At 38.9% G+C, this 13,397-nt stretch overlaps 1 protein-coding gene across 2 annotated transcripts in view; it reads left to right on the forward strand.

The window, feature by feature from the left end:
- The window catches only part of BTAF1 (B-TFIID TATA-box binding protein associated factor 1), a 120,870-nt gene that overhangs the window by 40,680 nt on the left and 66,793 nt on the right, over positions 1-13,397 (forward strand). For both annotated transcript variants that reach the window (XM_036923354.2, XM_036923435.2), the window contains exon 14: positions 104-224. In XM_036923354.2, coding sequence (XP_036779249.1) covers positions 104-224 — 121 coding nt within the window. The remainder of the gene's footprint in view (positions 1-103; positions 225-13,397) is intronic.

A 13,397-nucleotide genomic window follows, 5' to 3' on the forward strand; every position in this document is an offset into this window, starting at 1 on the left:
CATCAAAAAAGACACAGGGTCCACAAGGAAGTGATATTTAGATAATGTATCAACATAGTTTCAACTGAGAATAAGTAACATTAACTTGTGTCTTCTTTATTAGTATTCAACAGTCACTCACAGTTTTAGTTCCACGTGTCTGGCCATTTTTGCATCACACTATATCATCAGTTCGAAGAGCAGCATTGGAAACTCTGTTTACGTTATTATCAACACAGGACCAGGTAAGAACTAATAACTGTATAGTAACCTTGAAGTTTATATAAATTACCTTTATAAAACAGATCTGATCATCAGGTTACCCTTGCTACATATCCAAAGATCAGGAGAATGCTGGGCTTTGTAGAAGTGGTATGGTGACCATGTAGACACATGAGAATATAATCACCATTAGGGCAGAAATATATATATATATATATTTTTGGTATCATTAATCTACAATTACATGAGGAACATTATGTTTACTAGGCTCCCCCCTTCACCAAGTCCCCCCCACAAACCCCATTACAGTCACTGTCCATCAGCATAGTAAGAGAGGGCAGAAATATTTTAATATTTTGCTCTAGGTCATTTTCCCAGCACTTGGAATAGTGTTTGACACACTGGAGGCCTTCAGTAAATATCTGTTGAATGAAAGATTAACAGTCCTTTCCTGTTGGAAACCTAGTATTCAGTCTTTGCTGTGTCTATGGTTGATAGTTGGATGGTTGGTAGAACCCATCCCAGGTTAGAAGACTGCATTTTGAAGTTTTGCAGTATGACTCCTACTAAAGACTGATAATGAAATTGCTAGACACTGCCTCTGCTTAAGGATCACTCAATCTTAAGTGCATGCTTTTTCCAAGGATAGTATACTGTAGGAGTCATACATTGAAATGTCTGCAGAGTCACTCAGGTAATAATCAGTGTATGAATGGAATCTGATGAGCTGAGGAGTCCTTACCCTGTCCTTAAAAGGCTTCCTATTTTTTAAGTAACTATAGATCAAACAAAACAGTGGAATTTAGGTAAATATAAGGAATCCATATTTCTACTGTACTGTTGTTCATAGGTACTACAGATGAGCCAATGATCTTTTAAAAAGCAGTGGTTTATATTTTTAGACAACAGATTTTAGTATGGATAAATGTCTGTGTTCACTAATCATTCATTTCTGTGTGAACTATGAATTTTCCATGTAGACTTGCTTTAATCTGCAGCATGATACTGTGTTGTATTTCTGTGAACCAACATCTGTAAATTTTGTTTTGCATTATTGTTTTGTTTTTGTCTAATCAGAATCGTCTGAGGAGAAACTACCAAGTTTATTCTATAATCCTCAGTTGATCAGGCATGGGCTGATTTGACAAAAATGGCATGGGTTCTGAATTTTCACTTCATTTTTGTTCTAGTTTTATGGTTTTGCCTAAATGTTTTTGATAAAAGTATTCTTAAATTCAGTTTGGGTAGACCTCTCGAAGTTATATAATTTCTTCCCATCAAAAAAACATTTTTTTTTAATAAACTTTACTTTTAAGAGCAGTTACAGATTTACAGAAAAACTGAGAGAAAAGTATGTAGTTCCCTGTATCCTGTTAGGTCTCCCACCTTCCCACACAGTTTTCCCTATAGTTAACATCTTGGCATTTTTGTGTAGTACATTCTTTACATTTGATGAACCAATACTGATATATTATTATTAACTCCATGGTTTGCATTAGTGTTCACCCTTTGTATTTAGAGTCCCATGGATTCTGACAAATGTACAATGATAGGTGCCCACCATTACAGTATTATACAAAAGTTTCATTGTCCTGCAAAATGCCAGTGTTCCATTTATTCACCTCTCTTTTCTTCCCTCCAAGCCCTTAGCAACCAGTGATATTTTTATTGTCTGATAGTTTTGCCTTTTCCAGAATGTCTTATTGTTGGAGGCATATAGTATGTAGACTTCAGATTTCTGTCTTTCATTTAGCGATACAAAATTAAGGTTTCTTTGTCTTTGTGGCTTGATAGCTCATATCTTTTTATCACTGAATAGTATTCCATTGTATGGCTATACCACAATTCATTTATTCACCTGTTGGAGAGTATCTTGGTTTCTTCCTGTTTTAGAAATTATGAATAAGGTTTGAAACATCATGTGCAGGTTTTTGTATGGGCGTAAGTTCTCAGTGCACTTGAGTAAATACCAAAGAGCACAGTTGGTGGATCATATGGTAAGAGTATGTTTTATTTTAGAAGAAACTGTCTTCTAAAGTGCCTGTACCATTTTGCATTTCCACCAGCAGTGAGTGAGTTCCTGTTGTTCCACATCCTTGTCAGCATTTGATGTTGTCTGTGTTGTGGAATTTAGCCTTTCTAATAAGCATGTAATGTACCTGTTTTAATTTGCAATTCCCTAATTTATGATGATGAGCTTCTCATATGCCTATTTGTCATCTTTATCTCTTCTTTAGTGAAGTGTCTGTCCCCCTATTTCTGTATTTCTTCCTACTATGACCTGGAGTCAAGAAAATTTTCCAATACCATCCATGTATCCCAAGTGTAGCGATGTTGTGTTTATTTTTTTTCCATTTCTCTGTCCATAAGCCCTAGATTTATTTAGTATGAATCTAACCCTTGACTAAATATTTAGTTGAATGAAATCATTAAAGAAATAAAATTCTTTCCCTATCCTCTTGAAAAAAAAAAATTTTTTTTTATTAAGGTATCATTGAAATTCAATCTTATGCTCAGGTTTCACATGAGCAACATTGTGGTTACTACATTTTCCGCTATTATCAAGTCTCTACCACATACCCGCATTACAGTCACTGTCCATCAGCATAGTAAGATGCTATAGAGTCACTACTTGTCTGTTATACTTCTTTACCCATGCCCCCCCATATTATGTGCGCTAATCATAATATCCCTTAATCCCCTTATACCTCCCTTCCCAATCACCCTCCCCAACACCTTTCCCTTTCGTAACCGCTAATCCATTCTTGTGTTCTGTGAGTCTGCTGCTCTTTTGTTCCTTCAGTTTTTGCTTTATTGTTATACTCCACAGATGAGTGAAAACATTTGATACTCATCTTTCTCTGCCTGGCTTATTTCACTGAGCATAATACCCTCTAGCTCCATCCATGTTGTTGCAAATGGCAGGATTTGTTTTCTTCTTATGGCTGAATAATATTCCATTGTGTATATGTACCACATCTTCTTTATCCATTTATCTATTGATGGACATTTACCTTGCTTGGCTCTTATAAATAGTGCTGCAGTAAACATGTGGGTGCATATTTCTTCTTGAATCTGTGGTCTTGTTTTCTTTGAGTAAATTCCTAGGAGTGGAATTCCTGGGTCAAATGGTATTTCTATTTTTAGTTTTGGAGAAACTTCCATATTGCTTTCCACGGTGGTTGAACTAATTTACATTCCCACCAACAGTGTAGGAGGGTTCCCTTTTCCCCGCATCCTTGCCAGCATTTGTTGTTGCTTGTCTTTTCGATGTTGGCCATCCTAATTGGTATGAGGTGGTATCTCATTGTGGTATTTTTTTTTTAATAATTATTTTTTATTGAAGGGTAGTTGACGCACAGTATTACATTACATTAGTTTCAAGTGTACAACACAGTGGTAGAACATTTATATACATAATTCTAGGTTCCAGCTATCACCCTACCAAGCTGTTACAATATCTTGACTATATTCCTTATGCTATACATTACATCCCGGTTACTTATTTATTTTACCATTGGAAGTCTGTCCTTTTTTTTTTTTTTTTTTTTTTTTGTGAGGGCATCTCTCATATTTATTGATCAAATGGTTGTTAACGACAATAAAATTCTGTATAGGGGAGTCAGTGCTCAATGCACAATCATTAATCCACCCCAAGCCTAATTTTCGTCAGTCTCCAATCTTCTGAGGCATAACAAACAAGTTCTTACATGTAGAACAAATTCTTACATAATGAATAAGTTACATAGTGAACAGTACAAGGGCAGTCATCACAGAAACTTTCGGGTTTGCTCATGCATTATGAACTCTAAACAGTCAGTTCAAATATGAATACTCATTTGGTTTTTATACTTGATTTATATGTGGATACCACATTTCTCTCTTTATTATTATTATTTTTAATAAAATGCTTAAGTGGTAGGTAGATGCAAGATAAAGGTAGAAAACATAGTTTAGTGTTGTAAGAGAGCAAATGTAGATGATCAGGTGTGTGCCTGTAGACTATGTGTTAATCCAAGTTAGACCAGGGCAATAAAACATCCACGTATGCAGAAGATTTCTCTCAGAACGGGGGGGTGAGGTTCTAAGCCTCACCTCTGTTGATCCCCAATTTCTCACCTGATGGCCCCCCTGCGACTGTGCCTGTCTTAGGTTGTTCCTCCCTTGAGGAATCTTACCCGTCTCTGGCTAACCAGTCATCTTCCGGGGCCATACAGGGAAATGTTAAGTCGGTAAGTGAGAGAGAAGCCTTATTGTTTGAAAAGGTTAGCTTTTTACTTCTTTGCATATTTATGCCCTGTGGCTTCTATGCCCAGCATTTGTCTTGAGGTATCTTTACCACTTGGAGGAGTTATGATACTCGGTAAATTTGATATGAGGCACGAATTCTATTTAAGGGTTGTAATTAGGAAGGAAGAAGAAAAGCTATAGAAGTAGCAGGCGGAAGAAAACATGGGAAGATTGATTATTTCTTTGACAAATCTTCTTGTAGAGTAACTTCAGCATATATAGGTTTTAAGCTACTACTTAAATTGCGCACACACATTAACATAATAGGAGTATAGTTACATAACCAAAGCATATCTGTAATTACCAGCCATCTCCAGTGAAACCAAGAAAACCATTAAGGCACCTTAGGCATTTGTGAAAACTTATCTATGATATGGTGGATATTGTCCAACTGACCTTGAACAGTCTGAGAGAAATCAGACAAATTAAAGCAACCCATTCCTGGGGACTGTTCACATGCCATATGTTCTTTTAACAGTAAATAGTCTGTAGTTGTAAGAGTTTGGAGCGCTACAATTTGCACTTCTCCAAATTCTTGGTTGAGTTCCAACAGTATAGATCCAGTCAAATTTGTTGTTTTACTGTATGCACAGGCCAGCTTAGATATCTCCTTCCTCATTCCCATGGCAAGTCCAGGAACTGGTGGGATGAGTGCATCTACAGCTGTAGCAGTGCGTGGATCTTTGTTGGGGGTTTTTGTTCATCTTCTGGCATGAGTCTTCCAGAGAGTGCAGATGTTGGAAGTTCTTTTTCATATCGTATCTTAGTTCATTTTCGGGGTAGCCCAATTAGGCTTTGATCCTCTGTATAAACACAAACAGACCCTTTGCCTACACTTTTATATGCCCTTTATACCCTTGTGTAGAACTCGTTGGAGGTTACCACACAGGAACTGCCCTTTTTTTTTTTTTTTTTGCTTTGTTTTTGGTATCACTAATCTACACTTACATGACGAATATTATGTTTACTAGGCTCTCCCCTATACCAGGTCCCCCCTATAAACCCCTTTACAGTCACTGTCCATCAGCATAGCAAAATGTTGTAGAATCACTACTTGCCTTCTCTGTGTTGTACAGCCCTCCCTTTTCTCCTACCCCCCCATGCATGTTAATCTTAATACCCCCCTACTTCTCCCCCCCTTATCCCTCCCTACCCACCCATCCTCCCCAGTCCCTTTCCCTTTGGTACCTGTTAGTCCATTGTTGAGTTCTGTGATTCTGGTGCTGTTTTGTTCCTTCAGTTTTTCCTTTGTTCTTATATTCCACAGATAAGTGAAATCGTTTGGTATTTCTCTTTCTCCGCTTGGCTTGTTTCACTGAGCATAATACCCTCCAGCTCCATCCATGTTGCTGCAAATGGTAGGATTTGCCCTTTTCTTATGGCTGAGTAGTATTCCATTGTGTATATGTACCACATCTTCTTTATCCATTCATCTTTCGATGGACATTTAGGTTGCTTCCAATTCTTGGCTATTGTAAATAGTGCTGCAATAAACATAGGGGTGCATCTGTCTTTCTCAAACTTGATTGCTGCGTTCTTAGGGTAAATTCCTAGGAGTGGAATTCCTGGGTCAAATGGTAAGTCTGTTTTGAGCATTTTGATATACCTCCATACTGCTTTCCACAATGGTTGAACTAACTTACATTCCCACCAGCAGTGTAGGAGGGTTCCCCTTTCTCCACAGCCTCGCCAACATTTGTTGTTGTTTGTCTTTTGGATGGCAGCCATCCTTACTGGTGTGAGGTGATACCTCATTGTAGTTTTAATTTGCATTTCTCTGATAATTAGCGATGTGGAGCATCTTTTCATGTGTCTGTTGGCCATCTGTATTTCTTTTTTGGAGAACTGTCTGTTCAGTTCCTCTGCCCATTTTTTAATTGGGTTATTTGTTTTTTGTTTGTTGAGGCGTGTCAGCTCCTTATATATTCTGGACGTCAAGCCTTTATCGGATGTGTCATTTTCAAATATATTCTCCCATACTGTAGGGATCCTTCTTGTTCTATTGATGGTGTCTTTTGCTGTACAGAAGCTTTTCAGCTTAATATAGTCCCACTTACTCATTTTTGCTGTTGTTTTCCTTGCCCGGGGAGATATGTTCAAGAAGAGGTCACTCATGTTTATGTCTAAGAGGTTTTTGCCTATGTTTTCTTCCAAGAGTTTAATGGTTTCATGGCTTACATTCAGGTCTTTGATCCATTTTGAGTTTACTTTTGTATATGGGGTTAGACAATGGTCCAGTTTCATTCTCCTACATGTAGCTGTCCAGTTTTGCCAGCACCACCTGTTGAAGAGACTGTCATTTCGCCATTGTCCATGGCTCCTTTATAAAATATTAATTGACCATATATGTCTGGGTTAATGTCTGGATTCTCTAGTCTGTTCCATTGGTCTGTGGCTCTGCTCTTGTGCCAGTACCAAATTGTCTTGATTACTATGGCTTTATAGTAGAGCTTGAAGTTGGGGAGTGAGATCCCCCCTACTTTATTCTTCTTTCTCAGGATTGCTTTGGCTATTTGGGGTCTTTGGTGTTTCCATATGAATTTTTGAATTATTTGTTCCAGTTCATTGAAGAATGTTGCTGGTAGTTTCATAGGGATTGCATCAAATCTGTATATTGCTTTGGGCAGGATGGCCATTTTAACGATATTAATTCTTCCTAGCCACGAGCATGGGATGAGTTTCCATCTGTTAGTGTCCCCTTTAATTTCTCTTAAGAGTGACTTGTAGTTTTCAGAGTATAAGTCTTTCACTTCTTTGGTTAGGTTTATTCCTAGGTATTTTATTTTTTTTGATGCAATTGTGAATGGAGTTGTTTTCCTGATTTCTCTTTCTGTTGGTTCATTGTTAGTATATAGGAAAGCCACAGATTTCTGTGTGTTGATTTTGTATCCTGCAACTTTGCTGTATTCCGATATCAGTTCTAGTAGTTTTGGGGTGGAGTCTTTAGGGTTTTTTATGTACAGTATCATGTCATCTGCAAATAGTGACAGTTTAACTTCTTCTTTACCAATCTGGATTCCTTGTATTTCTTTATTTTGTCTGATTGCGTGGCTAGGACCTCCAGTACTATGTTAAATAACAGTGGAGAGAGTTGGCATCCCTGTCTAGTTCCCGATCTCAGCGGAAATGCTTTCAGCTTCTCGCTGTTCAATATAATGTTGGCTGTGGGTTTATCATAGATGGCCTTTATTATGTTGAGGTACTTGCCCTCTATTCCCATTTTGCTGAGAGTTTTTAACATGAATGGATGTTGAACTTTGTCAAATGCTTTTTCAGCATCTATGGAGATGATCATGTGGTTTTTGTCTTTCTTTTTGTTGATGTGGTAGATGATGTTGATGGACTTTCGAATGTTGTACCATCCTTGCATCCCTGGGATGAATCCCACTTGGTCATGGTGTATGATCCTTTTGATGTATTTTTGAATTCGGTTTGCTAATATTTTGTAGAGTATTTTTGCATCTACATTCATCAGGGATATTGGTCTGTAGTTTTCTTTTTTGGTGGGGTCTTTGCCTGGTTTTGGTATTAGGGTGATGTTAGCTTCATAGAATGAGTTTGGGAGTATCCCCTCCTCCTCTATTTTTTGGAAAACTTTAAGGAGAATGGGTATTATGTCTTCCCTGTATGTCTGATAAAATTCCGAGGTAAATCCATCTGGCCCGGGGGTTTTGTTCTTTGGTAGTTTTTGGATTACCGCTTCAATTTCGTTGCTGGTAATTGGTCTGTTTAGATTTTCTGTTTCTTCCTGGGTCAATCTTGGAAGGTTATATTTTTCTAGGAAGTTGTCCATTTCTCCTAGGTTTCCCAGCTTGTTAGCATATAGGTTTTCATAGTATTCTCCAATAATTCTTTGCATTTCCGTGGGGTCCGTCGTGATTTTTCCTTTCTCGTTTCTGATACTGTTGATTTGTGTTGACTCTCTTTTCTTCTTAATAAGTCTGGCTAGAGGCTTATCTATTTTGTTTATTTTCTCGAAGAACCAGCTCTTGGTTTCATTGATTTTTGCTATTGTTTTATTCTTCTCAATTTTATTTATTTCTTCTCTGATCTTTATTATGTCCCTCCTTCTGCTGACCTTAGGCCTCATCTGTTCTTCTTTTTCCAATTTTGATAATTGTGACATTAGACCATTCATTTGGGATTGCTCTTCCTTTTTTAAATATGCTTGGATTGCTATATACTTTCCTCTTAAGACTGCTTTTGCTGCGTCCCACAGAAGTTGGGGCTTAGTGTTGTTGTTGTCATTTGTTTCCATATATTGCTGGATCTCCATTTTGATTTGGTCATTGATCCATTGATTATTTAGGAGCGTGTTGTTAAGCCTCCATGTGTTTGTGAGCCTCTTTGCTTTCTTTGTACAGTTTATTTCTAGTTTTATGCCTTTGTGGTCTGAAAAGTTGGTTGGTAGGATTTCAATCTTTTGGAATTTTCTGAGGCTCTTTTTGTGGCCTAGTATGTGGTCTATTCTGGAGAATGTTCCATGTGCACTTGAGAAGAATGTATATCCCACTGCTTTTGGATGTAGAGTTCTATAGATGTCTATTAGGTCCATCTGCTCTACTGTGTTGTTCAGTGCTTCCGTGTCCTTACTTATTTTCTGCCCAGTGGATCTATCCTTTGGGGTGAGTGGTGTGTTGAAGTCTCCTAGAATGAATGCATTGCAGTCTATATCCCCCTTTAGTTCTGTTAGTATTTGTTTCACATATGCTGGTGCTCCTGTGTTGGGTGCATATATATTTAGAATGGTTATATCCTCTTGTTGGACTGAGCCCTTTATCATTATGTAGTGTCCTTCTTTATCTCTTGTTACTTTCTTTGTTTTGAAGTCTATTTTGTCTGATATTAGTACTGCAACCCCTGCTTTCTTCTCACTGTTGTTTGCTTGAAATATGTTTTTCCATCCCTTGACTTTTAGTCTGTACATGTCTTTGGGTTTGAGGTGAGTTTCTTGTAAGCAGCATATAGATGGGTCTTGCTTTTTTATCCATTCTGTTACTCTGTGTCTTTTGATTGGTGCATTCAACCCATTAACATTTAGGGTGACTATTGAAAGATATGTACTTATTGCCATTGCAGGCTTTAAATTCGTGGTTACCAAAGGTTCAAGGTTAGCCTCTTTAGTATCTTACTGCCTAACTTAGCTCGCTTATTGAGCTGTTATATACACTGTCTGGAGATTCTTTTCTTCTCTCCCTTCTTGTTCCTCCTCCTCGATTCTTCATATGTTGGGTGTTTTGTGCTGTGCTCTTTCTAGGAGTGCTCCCATCTAGAGCAGTCCCTGTAAGATGTTCTGTAGAGGTGGTTTGTGGAAAGCAAATTCCCTCAGCTTTTGTTTGTCTGGGAATTGTTTAATCCCACCGTCATATTTGAATGATAGTCGTGCTGGATACAGTATCCTTGGTTCAAGGCCCTTCTGTTTCATTGTATTAAATATATCATGCCATTCTCTTCTGGCCTGTAGGGTTTCTGTTGAGAAATCTGACGTTAGCCTGATGGGTTTCCCTTTATAGGTGACCTTTTTCTCTCTAGCTGCCTTTAACACTCTTTCCTTGTCCTTGATCTTTGCCATTTTAATTATTATGTGTCTTGGTGTTGCCCTTCTTGGATCCTTTCTGTTGGGGGTTCTGTGTATTTCCGTGGTCTGTTCGATTACTTCCTCCCCCAGTGTGGGGAAGTTTTCAGCAATTATTTCTTCTAAGATACTTTCCATCTCTTTTCCTCTCTCTTCTTCTTCTGGGACCCCTATAATACGGATATTGTTCCTTTTGGATTGGTCACACAGTTCTCTTAATATTGTTTCATTCCTGGAGATCCTTTTGTCTCTCTCTATGTCAGCTTCTATGCGTTCCTGTTCTCTGATTTCAATTCCATCAATGGCCTCTTGCATTCTATCCATTCTGCTTATAAACCCTTCCAGAGTTTGTTTCATTTCTGCGATCTCCTTTCTGGCATCTGTGATCTCCTTCCGGACTTCATCCCATTTCTCTTGCGTATTTCTCTGCATCTCTGTCAGCATGTTTATGATTCTTATTTTGAATTCTTTTTCAGGGAGACTGGTTAGGTCTGTCTCCTTCTCTGGTGTTGTCTCTGTGATCTTTGTCTGCCTGTAGCTTTGCCTTTTCATGGTGATAGGAATAGTCTGCAGAACTGGGACGAGTGACGGCTGGAAGGACTTCCTTTCTTGTTGGTTTGTGGCCCTCCTCTCCTGGGAGAACAGCGACCTCTAGTGGCTTGTGCTGCGCAGCTGCGCGCAGACAGGGTTTCTGCTTCCTGCCCGGCTGCTATGGAGTTAATCTCCGCTGTTGCTGTGGGCGTGGCCTGGCTCGGGCAGCTACTCCAAAATGGTGGAGTCGCGTTGGAGCAGGAGCTGCTGGGAGGCTATTTATCTCCGTAAGGGGCCTCCCTGCTCCCTGCAGCCCAGGGGTTAGGGTGCCCAGAGATCCCGGATTCCCTACCTCTGGATTAAGTGACCCGCCCTGCCCCTTTAAGACTTCCAAAAAGCACCCGCCAAAACAAAACAACGACCACCAAAAAAAAAGAAAAAAAAATTTTTTTAATTAAAAAAAAAAAAAAAAGTTTTTAATTTAAAAAAAAGGTGGTCGTTCGTTTTTCTTTATTCTCCGGTGCCAGCCTCAGGCCTCTGCTCACCGGTCGGTCTTTCTGCCCTGTTTCCCTAGTATTGGGGTCCCTATCCCTTTAAGACTTCCAAAAAGCGCTCGCCAAAACAAAACAGCAAAAATGCAAAACAAAAATGGTCGCGCGCTTTTCTTATGTCCTCTGTCGCCCAGCCTCCAGTGCCTGCTCACTGTTCTTGCTGCCCTGTTTTCCTAGTATCGAGCGCCCTGCACTCTGGCCCGGATGGCTGGGGCTGGGTGCTCGGCAGTCCTGGGCTCCGTCTCCCTCCCGCTCTGCCTATTCTTCTCCCGCCGGGAGCTGGGGGGAGGGGCGCTCGGCTCCCGCCGGCCGGGGCTTGTATCTTACCCCCTTCACGAGGCGCTGGGTTCTCTCAGGTGCGGATGTGGTCTGGATATTGTCCTGTGTCCTCTGGTCTTTATTCTAGGAAGGGTTGTCTTTGTTATATTTTCATAGATATATGTTGTTTTGGGAGGAGATTTCCGCTGCTCTACTCATGCCACCATCTTCCGCCCCTCCTCATTGTGGTTTTAATTTGCATTTCTCTGATGATTAGTGATGTTGAGCATCCTTTCATGTGCCTGTTGGCCATCTGAATTTCTTCCTTGGGTAAGTGTCTGTTCAGATCCTCTGCCCATTTTTTAATTGAATTATTTGCTTTTTGGGTTGTTGAGGCATGGGAGTTCTTTATATATTTTGGATTTTAAACCCCTTATCAGATGTGTCATTTATGACTATTCTCCCATACTGTGGGATGCTTTTTTGTTCTACTGATGGTATCCTTTGCTGTACAGAAGCTTTTTAGTTTGATATAGTTCCACTTGTTCATTTTTGCTTTTGTTTCCCTTGCCTGAGATGTTGTGTTCAGGAAAATCTCTCATGTTTATATTCAAGTGATTTTTTGCCTATGTTATCTTCTAAGAGTTTTATGGTTTCCTCACTTACATTCAGGTCTTTGATCCATTTCAAGTTTACTTCTCTGTATGGAGTTAGACATTAATCCAGTTTCATTCTCTGACATCTAGCTGTCCAGTTTTGCCAACACCAGTTGTAGAAGAGGCTGTCATTTCCCCATTGTATATCCATGACTCCTTTATTGTATATTAATTGGCCATATATGTGTGGGTTTGTATCTGGGCTCTCTATTCTGTTCCACTAATCTAGTTCTTGTGCCAGTACCAAATTGTTTTGATAACTATGGCTTTGTAGTAGAGCTTGAAATTGGAGAGCATAATCCTCCCAGCTTTATTCTTCCTTCTCAGGATTGCTTTGGCTCTTTGGGGTCTTTTGTGTTCCATATGAATTTTCAAACTATTTGTTCTAGTTTCTTGAAGAATGCTGTTGGTATTTTTATAAGGATTGCATTGAATCTGTAGATTGCTTTAGGCAGAATGGACATTTTGATAATATTAATTCTTCCTATCCATGAGCACGGGATGTATTGCCATTCATTGGTGTCTTCTTTAATTTCTCTCATGAGTGTCTTGTAGTTTTCAGGGTGTAGGTCTTTCACCTCTTTGGTTAGGTTTATTCCTAGGTATTTTACTCTTCTTGATTCAATTGTGAATGGAATTGTTTTCCTGATATCTCTTTTGGCTAGTTCATTGTTAGTATGTAGGAATGCAGCAGATTTCTGTTTATGAATTTTGTATCCTACAGCTTTGCTGAATTCAGTTATTCTAGTAGTTTTGGAGTGGATTCTTTAGGGTTTTTTATGTACCGTATCATGTCATCTGCAAACAGGGACAGTTTAACTTCTTCCTTACCAATCTGGATGCTTTTATTTCTTTGTGTTGTCTGGTTGCCGTGGCTAGGACCTCCAGTACTATGTGGAATAAAAGTAGGGAGAGTGGTATCCTTGTCTTGTTCCTGATCTTAAAGGAAAAGCTTTTAGGTTTTTGTTGTTAAGTATGATGTTGGCTGTGGGTTTGTCATATATGGCCTTTATTATGTTGAGGTTCTTGCCCTCAGTACCAATTTTGTTGAGAGTTTTTATCATGAATGGATGTTAAATTTTGTCAAAAGCTTTTTGAGCATCTATGGAGATGATCATATGGTTTTTGTCCTTTTTGTTGATGTGGTGGATGATGATGGATTTTCAAATATTGTACCATCCTTGCATTCCTGGAATAAACCCCACTTGATCATGATGGGTGATCTTTTTGATGTATTTTTGAATTCAGTTTGGTAATATTTTGTTGAGTATTTTTGCATCTCTGTTCATCAGGAATATTGGTCTGTAATTTTCTTTTTTTGTGTGGTGTCTTTGC

Source organism: Manis pentadactyla, chromosome 8, assembly GCF_030020395.1.
Source record: "Manis pentadactyla isolate mManPen7 chromosome 8, mManPen7.hap1, whole genome shotgun sequence".
Classification (NCBI taxonomy): domain Eukaryota; kingdom Metazoa; phylum Chordata; class Mammalia; order Pholidota; family Manidae; genus Manis; species Manis pentadactyla.